Here is a 13784-nt window from a genome sequence, read left to right as displayed (position 1 = left end):
AAGTATATGCCCATCACGGGATCAGTCTTCTAATTCCAAATTTGGTGTGTGTATCTAAAACTATATGCCAACCACAAGTCACAGTGACATAAGGGGGCGCTATGGAGTTCCTGGGCAACGCCCGGTGCCAAGGCTTTTCCCCTGTGTATTTATGGTACCTCTTGACGTGTGTGCCAAATTTCATGCGTTTTCACCGATGGGAAGCACCTCTTTTGGCATCACAATTCATCACATTTTAGTCCGCACAAAATCCCAAATACCTCACTTCCTGTTGGGCGTGGCTAATGCATTGTACATACGAAAGTTGTTCATCTTGGGGAGATACACACACCTACCAAATTTGGTGTGTCTAGCTGAAAGTATGTGCCAACCACTGGATCAATCACCTAAGGGGGCGCTACTGAGTCCCTGGGCCACGCCCGGGGCCAAGCCTTTATGCCTGTGTAGCCATTGTGATACCAGATGTGTGTGCCAAATTCCAAGACTTTTCATCCATGTTAACCACCTCAAAAATAGCAAAAAGGTGAACAAATAATAATAATAATAATAATAATAATCTTTCCAAAAACAATAGGGCTTCGCACCTCTCGGTGCTCGGGCCCTAAATATGAAAAATTTAAATAATGAGCTTTCATATAACAAAAAAACATAAATATACATACCATAACTAGTGGACTGAAATGTTTGACTAAACTAGTTAAAACTAATGCTGTACATTAAATCATGACTGGCTTCTCAAGACTAAACGGTCCATCACATTATCAAATTGATAACCTTCACATTGACCTTCACATTCATTTTTGGTGATGGCAGCCACACATTTTCCTCCTCACACTAAGATCCCACATAGATGCCTATGCCTCCATAGATGCCTGCTAAGCCTAATGTTGTAAAAAAAAAAAAATCTAGAGGACCTTTCTGGGTTGGCTGGTCTTTAAAGGTAACCTGGTTAAAATCAGATTCATTCACTTCGCGAAAAGAGTGTCATGATTGGGATATCCAACACTAGCATGGTGACAGGCATAAACTTTGCGTTGAAATCATTGGTCCAGCCGAACAATTATATTGATCAGGGATTCCTAACGCTACTTTCTGCTTTGCCTAAACTTTACAAACTGACAATAGGGCTAAACTGCATTAGCAGTCAGGCAACAGTGTTTAGGCCTTTGCTGTAAGTATACCTTTTTTGACTGCCATTTTTTTATGTTTGCCGGTGCTCCTACTACCGTTTACCACAGCCACTTTCGATTTCAAAACTATAGCATCATCCCCTCTCGTCGCTGATTGGCAGCTGTTATACACAGGTCTTCTGAGGACCGATGGAAACGTTAGTGAATTATGGTGTTCCATATTGGCTCTAGGAGTGTGTGGCCAGGCTACTTTAAAGGCTCAAAATGGCCAGAAACAAATGACTTTCTTAATAATAATAATAATAATAATAATAATAATACATTTTTAATAATATAATAATACGTTTTATTTATATAGCGACTTTCTCAGACTCAAGGTCACTTTCCAAAGTCGACACAAACAGAGCAAGACAACACAAAAACAAACAGTCAAAAAAAAAGGGCATTTGCGATGAGCGATGAGTCTAAGCGGTGGCGGAAGGTGAAAAGTGTTTCTGAAACAGAAAGGTCTTGAGGTGAGCTCTGAAGAAAGGAAATTTCGGAAAAACGGGTTGCGAGAATGGGGGTGTTTCATTAATACAATCACACAGTTATTCTAATTGTTTTGCAACAGTGTCTCAGCTTTCCAAAAGAGAGCAGGCATTTGATTATTGGCTAAAGTATGTAGGAGCAATGCCCTCCTAAGTCAAAATGGGGCAAAAGTATAATTTATAATTGCTCAGATTTGCAAAAGAAAAGATTTGACACATGGCACTGACAATTTAATAATGGGCCTTTTCACCACCTCTGAGCATCCACTAAACTGGACCTTTTAGGGGGCTTTCCTCTCAGGGTGAATGAGAGGATGCTTAATTGCTTTTTACCCAACATTTTTTTAATACAGATGCAAGATTAATGCATCCATGGCCAGGATATAATTATATAATATGACATGATTTTAAAAGTGACCTATAACAACAATACACTTTAATGATTAAGCCTATTTGGAGAGAGAGATGTTTACAATGTGACAATATGTCAGTCGTCGTGTGAACGAAAGTATGACTAGGCGTAGGCTACTTGTTCTGAGCAAGTGTTGTCAATGAACAGGCTGTGAAACTGTTGGCTAAGTTACAGACAGTCATGAACAACTGATGCTAATTATCTGGGAAACATTCTCTGTAGCAGCAGTCACGTTGTCATTGTTTGTGTCAAACAAGTTGTGGATTTGTTGTAACATAAAAAGATGACTTACTCTGTGCTGAAACCATGAACTGATGCTCGAAGCTCCAAGGTGAACGAAACTCGGAAGAAGTAGGTAACAGGTTCACGTTCAATAATTCACGTTCAACAATTCCAGGATACGCGTTTTTCATTGGTTGTTGCGTTAAATCTTACCCAGATACAATAGAGCTATTTTCTGATTGGCTATTGTATAGCCCCTCTCGTTATTTTTGATTGGCTGATTAAGTGGCAGGCTCAACTCCAGGGGAGACGCGCTTGATTCCTGCCGGTTCCATAGTGAAAGCGGCGCGGCCAGAGACATTTTGGGCGCTGCCGCAGCATATTAAATATATAAATAGTTTTTCTGCGTGAGAAATACAATGTGTGGCGGGAGAGCGTGACAAAAGACTGAAATGAGTGACTGTCACGCTCAATGCGTGACACTTGACTTGAGAGCCCTGCAGTAGTCTGGTGAAATGTAATGAAGGAGTGAACCAGGGTTTGTGCATGGTAGAAAGGAAGGGGCGAAGGCGGGCAATGTTCCGGAGATGAAAGAATGCAGTTTTAGTGAGGTATTTAATGTGGGGGTCGAAACTGAGTGACTTGTTCTTCTGTAACTTGACAATATATTTTCACTATGTGAAATGATTTGTACAAAAATTGCCATGAAACTAAAGATTTCAAACAAGGATGTATACTTTCTCTACACAATAGTGCAAACTGGCTTTAAGCAGACTAGAATGAAGAAGTGTGTGAGAAGAGTTATACTCTAATATAAAGAGTATTAAGTATAACCTACTTAAATAACTTGGGGTCAAATCTCCATTTAAACAATATTTTTTAATTACACACCATGGTAAAAGACTCCTTGTACAATCAGTGTTCTCTGAACATGTATTTAATATCCAAGATTGATGATATTGTGTCTGAGTTTAATAAATTGATCCACACACAGTAGGGCCACCATATGGTTTTATTTTATAACATAGTAAAGTGCCTTCAGAAGGTGAGAAACAAACAGGAGACCAGACTTCAATCCCAAACAGCACAAAAATACAGGCTACAAAAATCACGTCATTTTTAAATATACCTGTGTTTACAAGACTAGCTGGTTGTTTCAGTATCTGCATATATTGTTTGATGAGTGCAATGCGTGTGCTTGTGTTGTACCAAACTGTTAAACTGTTGATAAACAGAATTAGTGAACCAAAATCTATAAACAACACATTTCTAAGGCACAGAAAACAAAACAGGACATAAGCACATACAGATAACATCACATGGAAACTACAGAGATTACCACATACACATACACAGAGAGGGTTTGGAGTGGTCAGTTGTGATAGTAAATTAAGTACTTCACATTATAGAAAGTTATGAGGTTTCAAAATGAACACTACCCAACACACCCATTCTCATGTCTCCACCCCTGCCTGAACTACATCCTTCCATTCACACATCCATGCCATTACAATACCACCTGTTGACAAACTGTTTTAAATCCCTGATTTGCATTGCTGCCCTGAGTACACAGTTAATCATGGTCTTGATTGTCTTACATACACGGTCATTCTGTTAAATCTCTGTCCTGTTCTTGTCCGCTGAACTCTAATTTACAACAAACTGAAGAGATTTACAATAATATATAAAGTATTTTACTTTCTTACATCTAGCTATGCAAAAAAATTTCTTTCTTGAGACTTTTCATTGAGAAAGAAATAATATTTAGTCTGATGTCTGAGAATTGACACTCTGAATATATATATCTACTCTGCACAACCACTGCCCTAATTATAAAAAAATAGCTGTGTTTTTATCATCTATACCTGTAATTTACGCTTCCTCTCAGGAGATACTCACACGAGTATGGCATGCTTGTATCAAAACATCACCCATGAAGGCATTGTGTGTAGAGATTTCGCTCTATACACTTGAATACTATTTAGTGTAAAAACTCATATTTAGTTTAGAGTACTAAAATAGTGATGTGGAGAACCTTGTACCCACAAACTATGCAGGTTTGTCATCATGTTGGAGAATGCCCAATAAATTGTAATTATGAAATCAGCTGCCAGTTGTGCAGTATTATTAAGCAAAAAAAAGAAGAAGAAATCTTTCGATTTTGAGTTCCTCATAAATGATTGCACTTTATGTTTTTGTAATCTCAAATCACTTGCTAAAGCCCTTGCCACCTTCCTTCCTGTAGCCAGCATGTAAGTGTTTCATTTGCCAATTACATTCATCAGGTGAGTGGCACTCACTTTTTTCGTAATGCACTTGATCATTAATTTATTCCACTCGGTCAGCTCACGTATATGCAGGACAGTATGATGGTACTCTCAGGTCTTTGGTGTGTGTGTGTGTATGTGTGTGTGTGTGTGTGTGTGTGTGTGTGTGTGTGTGTGCGAGCGAGAAGGAGAGAGAGAGTGTTTGTGTGAGTGAGTGAATGTGTGTGTGTGTGTGTGTATGTACAATTATGTTGGATGCAGTCAGAAGTCTCTGAATGTAATGTCTCCATGAGGTCGACACGTGTTTTGTGAGGAGGTATCAAAGAAAGTGGAAATAAGCAAAATTTCCATGAGGATACTAGTGACTCAGCGACTCAGCTGAAGCTTCTCTTACTGAGCAGGGAACTTCATGAGAAAGGGGTGACACACAAAATCAGAGAACATCATATATGTCAGATTATACACAAGTGTACGATGAGAGTGACATTAAAGACTAAACTCACCCATACCTCACATCCTTAAACTTAACGCCAAGGTGGTAGACAGTGAAAATAAATCATTTACAATTAACACTCCTCCTGAAATTATGTCATTAAACAGTCATTACTGCATGTTTCATTCTGTTCACGGTGTTTTGAAAGTCTCAGTGGCGTGTTTTGGGGTTGGTATGCCACCTGGGAGAATGGAGAATAAAGGGACCATATGGAGCATATTTGCTTTTACCCAGCAGGCAGAAACGCCAGTTATTTTCTGAAGAAAGGCCTTCAATGCAAGTTACATGACAGTGAGAGGAATAACTGCGTTATAAATAACGACGTTACTTTTTTCAGTAACGAGTAATCTAATTACTCCTCCCATCTTAATAACGCTGTTACCGTTACTGCCAAAATATGCGTCGCATTACTGTTTGAAGCTGTTTTTTTTCATCAGACCAACTAGATCTCTGAGCCAAGAGGCAAAGAAGACTTTTTTTACTGTTCTTCCTTGGTTAGTGGGAAGTGCATGAGACAAGCGCATAAATGCTGACGATTGGCTAAGGTTGAGTAAAATTGCATGGTAAGCCAATCAGAGGCAGAGTTGGGCGGGTGTTCAAAAGAACGCATAGTCGGACACACAACGAACAACACAAGTGAGTCAGTCAATGAGAGACAGGTATGGCGAACCCAAATAATCCAAAAGTAGCCTTCTTTAAATAGAAGTATAGCCATTTCTTTCCCCTCCAAGAAATGAAGGAAACAAATGTAATTGTGAAATGGTCAAGTAGGCCTAATTCAAACTTACTCAAAGCAACTGCAACTGAAGCTTGATTTGAAGGCCCCACCACACGTTTTGTCTCAGACCGAACTGAACAAACTGGTAGCCAGGTATGTAGTGAATACATTGCACTTTTCAGTTAGGCCTACATTGAAAGCACCTCATGTTGTTACACTGTTGTTCTACTTTTTTGGTATAACAAGCACAATTGAATTTTGCCCAGTTGTGGCCTGTTGAGGGGCAATAAATATCAAAAATTCCAAAACATTTATTGTGTTATTCGTATCGATCCACTATATAAACATAATCTCATGGCATTTGATTAGAGGCTAGTCTCACTTTGTCCCACAGCAACATTAAAATAGTTTAGATTTGTGTACATTGTTTCTGTTAATAATGTATTGTATTTTAAGTGTCCATTTCATTATATTATTCAGATTTATCATAATTGAATATGCACATGGGCAGCCGTGGCCTACTGGTTATCGCTTCGGACTTGTTACTGGAGGGTTGCCGGTTCGAACCCCGACCAGTAGGCACGGCTGAAGTGCCCTTGAGCAAGGCACCTTAGCCCTCACTGCTCCCCAAGCGCCGCTGTTGTTGCAGGCAGCTCACTGCGCCGGGATTAGTGTGTGCTTCACCTCACTGTGTGTTCATTGTGTGCTGAGTGTGTTTCACTAATTCACGGATTGGGATAAATGCAGAGACCAAATTTCCCTCAAGGGATCAAAAGAGTATATATACTTATATATATATATACTTACTTATACATGTATTAAGTTCTGTTAAAAAGGGGTGAAGGTGGAGTCACATTTGAGCATTTAAAAATTTACTTGAAAGTAACGCAATAGTTACTTTCTGAAGTAACTAGTTACTTTTATATGTAATTGAGTAACTAACTTAGTTACTTTTTGGAAGAAGTAACTAGTAACTGTAACTAATTCCTTTTTAAAAGTAACTTGACCAACACTAGTTACATGTTTCAACAAAAAAACACTCTCTTAATGTCTGATAAAAAAAAGGGACCCAATCTTTCTCTTAAAGGAGAAATCCGGCCGATTTTTACACGGATCTTGATCGCTAGACATCGCAGAGAACTGTCGATAGGAAAAAAACGACCAAAATCGGGTGTAACTGGAATAGCTGCAGCTAATGCCAATGCTAGGTCTGGGGCCAACATCTAAACGTGCCTTTTTGCCTCTTATCAGACTCAAAATGTCAGGGTCCTTACGTGACAAAACAATGTGTTTTCTTCTCATTAATTGTGAAGAAACTGTTCAAATTCAAAGTTTGTACTGTCACATCTGCACACTACTCTGCTTACCTTTTCCTGCAACAACTGAATTCCAACGATACTTCAGCTCGAGAATAGAGTTAGCTTTCAGTAATGTGCAAGCTCAGGTATCATTTGGACCATTTCTATGTAGTTACATAGTCATTAATATGACCATATTAATTTGTTTAATTACGTTGCGAAGCCGGCATGAGCTCTAAAACAGACTCTTTTGGGCTTTCCTGGAAGCGACTGGTGAAAACTGAGGTATGCTGAGTTTTCTTCACAATAATAAGTTGAAAACGCATCGTTTTGTCACGTAAGAGTCCTGTTTATGTTGCACAGAACAATTTTTTTTAATGACATTTTGAATCTGTTAAGAGGCAAAAAAGCACATTTAGATGATGCCCCCAGACCTAGCATTGTAGCTCAATGGGAGTACTGGCCATTAGCTGCAGCTACTCAAATTCGGTAGCACTGATTTTGGTTGTTTTTCGGCTGGATTTCTCCTTTAATGTTTAAAACACAGGCATAACATACGCCGGATTTCAAAACAGCTCCTTATTCACCCTACACCCCCTACTTTTCAGTATTGTTCTGTCCAGGGCTAATTGGTTGCAAATTGTGTTTCAAGACTAAATTACTTAAATGTCTGAGCTTGTGAGCGTCAAGTGGTAGTGGCAGTATGAAATCGGGAACTCACTTTGGTCCAAGTTTTCATGACCCTGTCTTACCGTCAGATCAAAAGGGTGAATAGGAGAACGCAGAGGATTGAGGCCATAGTCCTCCTCACACCTCTTACTTAGCTAATTTCTTTAAGACATAACTGAAACCTGGTGTACCAGATGGGAGTCAGGTCTGTGGATCTGAGAACTGTACACATTGCATGTAGGCCTACACAAGTTCTGTGTATTCACTGTATAAAAGTAAATTTTATGTAGGTGTGACTACACATATATTTTTAGTGTGTATGTGTGAATATATCTATAAAGTATGAACTTTTATGATATTTATAATAAACCAACATACCAACATTTTACTTTGGCTGGGATAATAGGGTTGTAGCCAGCTCTGACCCTAACCCTTGCATTCCGCCAACTTCTCCCTGGCTCAGACAGGCACTTCCATTAGAAAGCTCCTCCTTCTTTTTAGCCATGTATTCCACCAGTTTGCCGTTCTTCTGTGAGTCCTGCTCCCCTTGTTGCATGTTGGCCTGATCTCGGGACATTCCCGGAATACAGGGCACCAGCTGAACTGCACCAGTGGAGCTAACAACACTGACACAGGTGTAGAAGTCGTGCAGGGCTGGTAAATGTGAGAGAGGCATAGCACCGTGGGGAGAGTTAACGATCAAGCTGTAGCCCATATTAGGAGGAAAGGTGACCTGTGGAGGAGGATGAGAGGGTCCGAACTGCGGAGGATTGGAGGGGCCGAACTGCGGAGGATTGGAGGGGCCGAACTGCGGAGGTTGAGAGGGGGCGAAACCTGCGACCCATGAGGCAGCAGGGGTTGGCGGAGGGAACGCTGTTGTGTGTGTGTCTGTGACGTAGGGCTCAGGGGTCTCAGAGTCGGCGGTGGAACCAAGACAGTTGCGTGATGCCTCGCTGGTCAGCACCGTCTGCCCTGGCTGCTGCTGGCTCTGGGGAAAGGCAGGCTGCTCTACAGGTTGCTCTGCACTTGGGACCACTGTGTCGCCGCTGGTCTGACTTGGAAGGCTGCAGGCATGAGGCGAGTTGTCATCTGTGTAGACCTGGTACCAGGTCTCCTCGCGGTACTGCGGGGATTTGTAGCCATGGAATGAGGTAAAGTGTCGATTTATCTCCTCCATTTTCCCCTTCTAAACAAAACAGAGATAGATAGACAAATTAAATTATATTCGGAAAAGTTTGTTTTAATACTTCATTTAAATCACTAAGGGATGCATTATCTAGTCATCACAGTTTTGGGGAGGCAATGGGCTACCATCAACCACTAAACAACAATTCCTGATCTTGAAACAAAACACTCTAATCAAAACACTATATTTTAGTGTATGTAGCGGGTATGGTTGCTTTAATGATCAGGTGCTTTGCGTGAGAACTAGTAACATTTTTGGGTGAAGGGTCTGGGAAGGAATATGTACCTTCAGAAGTACAGGGTCCAGGCCTCTTATGCGTGGTTTTGGAATAGGTGGAAGGAGAAGGGCTTTAATCCTGTAAATATAGAAAACATAGTCAATCACAAACACACAGACACGCATACGCATACACACAAACACAAACACACACACACACACACACACACAGACACGCACACACACACACACACACCCACACCCAAACGGCCATCCACACACACGTGCACACGCCCACACACACACACACGCATTCACTCATTCACTAAAGACCCTACTTTAATACAGAACAGTTACAGATATACACACATATGATCTATGTGTGTATATCTAAAGGTAATATCAGCATTTAAAGGTGTCTGATTCTCACCTTTTGCTCTGTGGCATGACTCCAAAGCCAATGATGAGGAACGTTATGACCCCTCCTCCAGTGATTAAAATCAGTGCAAGCAGGCGATCTGCTGCACCACGCACAGGGACAGTCAAAAGAAACAAGAAAGACAAGAAGTACAGTTGTGTCATTGCTAGAGTGTTCATCTTTGTTTCAACAGTCTCTTTACAGTAGGCTACCAGCAATACATTTTTTCAACTTTATTTGACACTATTTTTAACTTCAGTGTCTGCCAAATACCATAAACACGAACATACACACAAACATAAACATAAACAAACATAAATATAAACATAAACAAACACAAACATAAACATAAACAAACAAACACAAACATAACCATAAACACTGCTTTAAATACCTCCTGCATGCCTGGATGGGACAGTGATGATAAGTGGGGAACTCCATTGACTCCAGATCTTGTTGTTTTTGGATCGGCAGCGGACCATCACCTCATAGCTGCCTGCTGGGAGATCCAGCAGTTCTAGTTGCGGCTCACGCAGCAAACCTTTGACCTGCAGAGGGTCACACACACACACACACACACACACACATCACACCAATGTATTACAACACATGACAACTTCACACAGACAAAACAGAAGTTCACATTTAGGTTCAGATTTTAGAAGAGACTGCAGACTCTCTCCCTCACCATACACTGGTAGAGTTAGTATTATACCCCAACAAAAAGTGTGCACATCAGTCCCTCACACAGTAAACCTTTGGCCTGAGGGACACATACACACGACACCCCACACCACACCCATGTATATCACAACACATGGCAACATCATACAGATAAACAGCAGTTCACAGACATTTAGTTTCCTATTAACCTATTAATCCTATTATCTGAAGGACGTTTTTTTTTTTTATTTACGTTTATTTGACAGGGACAATGCTCAAAATATATAGTAATAGGGCCAGATTATAGCCACAAGGCTAATTTACATCTGTTGTCCCTGCACGTTGGACCAGTACTTTTTAAGTCACATGAGTGGAAACACACAAACAGAGGGGCTGACAGGGGGCGGGAGAGTGTTATGTCACGTATTGAGTTAGTGTTCGATGATGTATTGAGTTGCTCTGTTGTGCTGAGAGCATTACTGTATGTTATGTCTGACTGTTTGATTACTTGGAACTGTCAGCGGGATTTTGGAAACGCTGTGTAAATGACACAAGAAATTGAAGCTACCACATGTGTCGGTGTGAACCTTATATAACAGCGACGGTAAGGGTAACAAGGCTAACATCGAGTTGTCTGATGACAGTCCAGCTCTTACCATACTCAATTCTGAATCTGTCTTTTAGTTATTCTACCTTCTGTGTACTTCAGTCCTTATATGGACCCTTTCAAGAGAGTTCCATTATCAGCATCATAGTTGGCCCCACAAGACTTCCTTTTCAACATTCCATATGTTATCTTAATGCAGAGGAAGTAGATTGGGGCCCAAATAGAACGTTCAAGCATTGTTTTTGTTTTTATTGTTGAAAGGGTCTATATAAAGCACACGGAATGATCCCTGTGTTTTGAAATGTGCTACATAAATAAATTTGACTTGACACGCAAAAAAGTTCCACTTTCATCCTTCACCTTCCAGTTGTCTGGGTCTGCCGTTGGTCTGAACCGCAGCTCGTAGACCAGCGTTATCCAGCCGATGTGCACATGTGACGGGATCGGGTAGGACCAGGACACACAGGCGGTCCGGCCCGCTTCTCCCGCACTTTCGTTCATCAAAGAATACGTCAAGTTGAAAGGTGGGTCTATTTCCACTAGAAGAAAGATGAGAAAAAAAAAAAAAAATGAATGAGTATGATGAAGTCATGTCGAGGAAGGATTCCATTGTCATTTGCATTCGTGCAAAAACAGAGAGAAAAAAATATAAAATCATCTGGCTTGCTATCTAATCGGTGCATTCAATTGTTTCAATGTAGTGTGGCACCATCAAAACAAACACTTATTTAGAATTGATACAGACACATAGACTACGGTATCATATGTAGGCTAGGTAAGAGTCAAACTTCAAACGGTATCATATGTAGGCTAGGTAAGAGTCAAACCACTCCTGTAAAAACCCTTGTGGCACAATATCAAAGCTTCAGAACATGAAAACATCCCTGTAAAATGATGCTTTTTGTAAAACAACATCAGGAACATATAGGCCTTTCAGCTGCAGAAACAAACATGTGCATTCCTAAGGCATTTCCAATGACACAGAAAAATTAAGCTAATGGTATCTTGTTGATAGAAAACAAACAAAACGTTTTAAAGTTTTAAAAAGGCTTAAAATCAACATTTTGTCTGCATTGGTTTTGAACATTTCACCTGCTGTAGGAAGCAGATTAAAAGGCTCTATAACAACACCAGGATAAGATAGCACAGCTTACCAATGTCAGCCACATCCAAGCAGTGTTTGTTTGAGGTGAACGTCCCTCTGCTGGTCATTGCAGACACATTCATACAATACATCTCCCAGACGCGTGTGTGTGCCTTGTCGAAGTAGCAGCTATTGGGTCCACCGGTTACATAATCAGGACACTCCTGTGGTTTATGGTTACTCCTAGACATACATGCAGGTGAAAGCAACAAAAATAATAGACCACAGAGTTAAAGTTTTGATCCTGGCATCTGAGAGAGATGGCTACTACAACTGAGATCAAATGTGACCAGTTTGATGTAGTGAGCTTGCCCACACAGTTATCATGCTATATGGTACTTCCTTTTATTTATTTATATTTATATATTTAAATTTATATTACGATGTTACTCTACGGCAATTAACATAATTTTTAAAAAAACATATAGGTTAGACCCATGGTTTCCTTTAAGTAGCCTACTGACTGGGTTAGGTTGTGTAGGCTTGCAAGTTGCAATACAGGCTGCGAGGCAGTGAATCAATCTACTGTATCCAAGGTGATGTTGAAGTGCTTCAACTGTAAGAGAATAAACTATGAATGTGGTGTGTGGTGTGTTTCAGATCTCTAAAATAGTTCCGAAATGAATCAAGACATTCTACTTGTTAAGGCATAGAGTAAATGTTTTCAATGTGGTGTAAAAAGAATAGAAAATTACAGTATGTCATCAACTTACTCTGTAGTATACATAAATGTGTAGTTGAACTTCTCATTGCTATTGGAGGTATTTTCGAGTGGATGCCACCAACATGTGAAGGTCTCCATGTTAGATGACCGGCAGTAGTATATCTGAGGTTTGCTGGGTGTCGAAACAGCATCTAGGGATGAAATAAACGATCATGTAAATAATTGGATCATTAATTAGCATCATTCATGAGAACCTCAGCCAGCCAGTCATTCAATCATACAATTAATACAACAAAATGAATTAGTTTGTCTCGAGCCTCAGTTGTCATGACAACTTAGGGCCGATTTCTTTTAATGACATTTTGAGTCGGTTAAGAGGCAAAAAAGGCACGTTAAGACGATGCCCCCAGACCTAGCATTGTAGCTCACTGTGAGCACTGGCCATAAGCTGCAACTACTCCAGTTCCGTAGCACCAATTTTGGTCGTTATTTTTCCTATCGACTATCGACAGTACTCGGCAACGTCTAGCGTTTAAGATCCATATAAAAATAGGCAGGATTTGGCTGCCTGAGGACTTCCCAGTCACAAGGTCAACCAGGCGTCATTTCAGTGTTTATTTGCACCTGTGTACAGATATATATGGGTATTTTAAGAGGCTATTCACACCAATTACTGCTCATGCACAAACACAAGGTGTTTAAATGCATTTTCACATATTTTAAATATTTATATAAATATTGTGATTGGGTATGAGTTGTGAACACCTTAGCCCAATTCCCATAACCCAATTAAGGTCATATTCAATGACTAAAAACCTAAATAAGACCTAGATAAGATCTGCCACTACTTCATACTTCATTAAGCTTTCATTATTTCTCAGCAATCAGGCAACAGATAGTCCCATGACCAGTAGTCCACAAAGCACAGGAAATTAACTTGTGCCAACTGTGCCTTGTGAGATGGATTATAACTCTCTCTACACACACACACACACACACACACACACACACACACACATTAGAGAAAGACGCATTCAGAACAACCCTTTAACCTAGATTTCCTTCACGTATTCTCAATGAATAGACTATTGTATAATTGTTACTGGACTGTAAAAACAATAATCTAATTAATGTTTTTGTGATGAAT

The 13784-nt window shown here is 40.1% G+C and overlaps 1 protein-coding gene across 8 annotated transcripts in view; it reads right to left on the bottom strand.

Moving 5' to 3' along the window:
- Nucleotides 1-6519: 6519 nt before the first annotated feature.
- Nucleotides 6520-13784, bottom strand: part of LOC121698840 (prolactin receptor-like) — a 41706-nt gene continuing 34441 nt past the window's right edge. For all 8 annotated transcript variants that reach the window (XM_042081280.1, XM_042081277.1, XM_042081284.1 and 5 more), the window contains 7 exons: nucleotides 12687-12828; nucleotides 11984-12156; nucleotides 11190-11368; nucleotides 9954-10107; nucleotides 9572-9662; nucleotides 9211-9280; nucleotides 6520-8925 (listed from right to left, as the gene is read on the bottom strand). In XM_042081280.1, coding sequence (XP_041937214.1) covers nucleotides 8125-8925; nucleotides 9211-9280; nucleotides 9572-9662; nucleotides 9954-10107; nucleotides 11190-11368; nucleotides 11984-12156; nucleotides 12687-12828 — 1610 coding nt within the window. In that variant the 3' untranslated portion in view covers nucleotides 6520-8124. The remainder of the gene's footprint in view (nucleotides 8926-9210; nucleotides 9281-9571; nucleotides 9663-9953; nucleotides 10108-11189; nucleotides 11369-11983; nucleotides 12157-12686; nucleotides 12829-13784) is intronic.

This window comes from Alosa sapidissima, chromosome 23 (genome assembly GCF_018492685.1).
Source record: "Alosa sapidissima isolate fAloSap1 chromosome 23, fAloSap1.pri, whole genome shotgun sequence".
Lineage (NCBI taxonomy): Eukaryota > Metazoa > Chordata > Actinopteri > Clupeiformes > Clupeidae > Alosa > Alosa sapidissima.
This window is presented reverse-complemented; position numbering and strand designations above follow the sequence as displayed.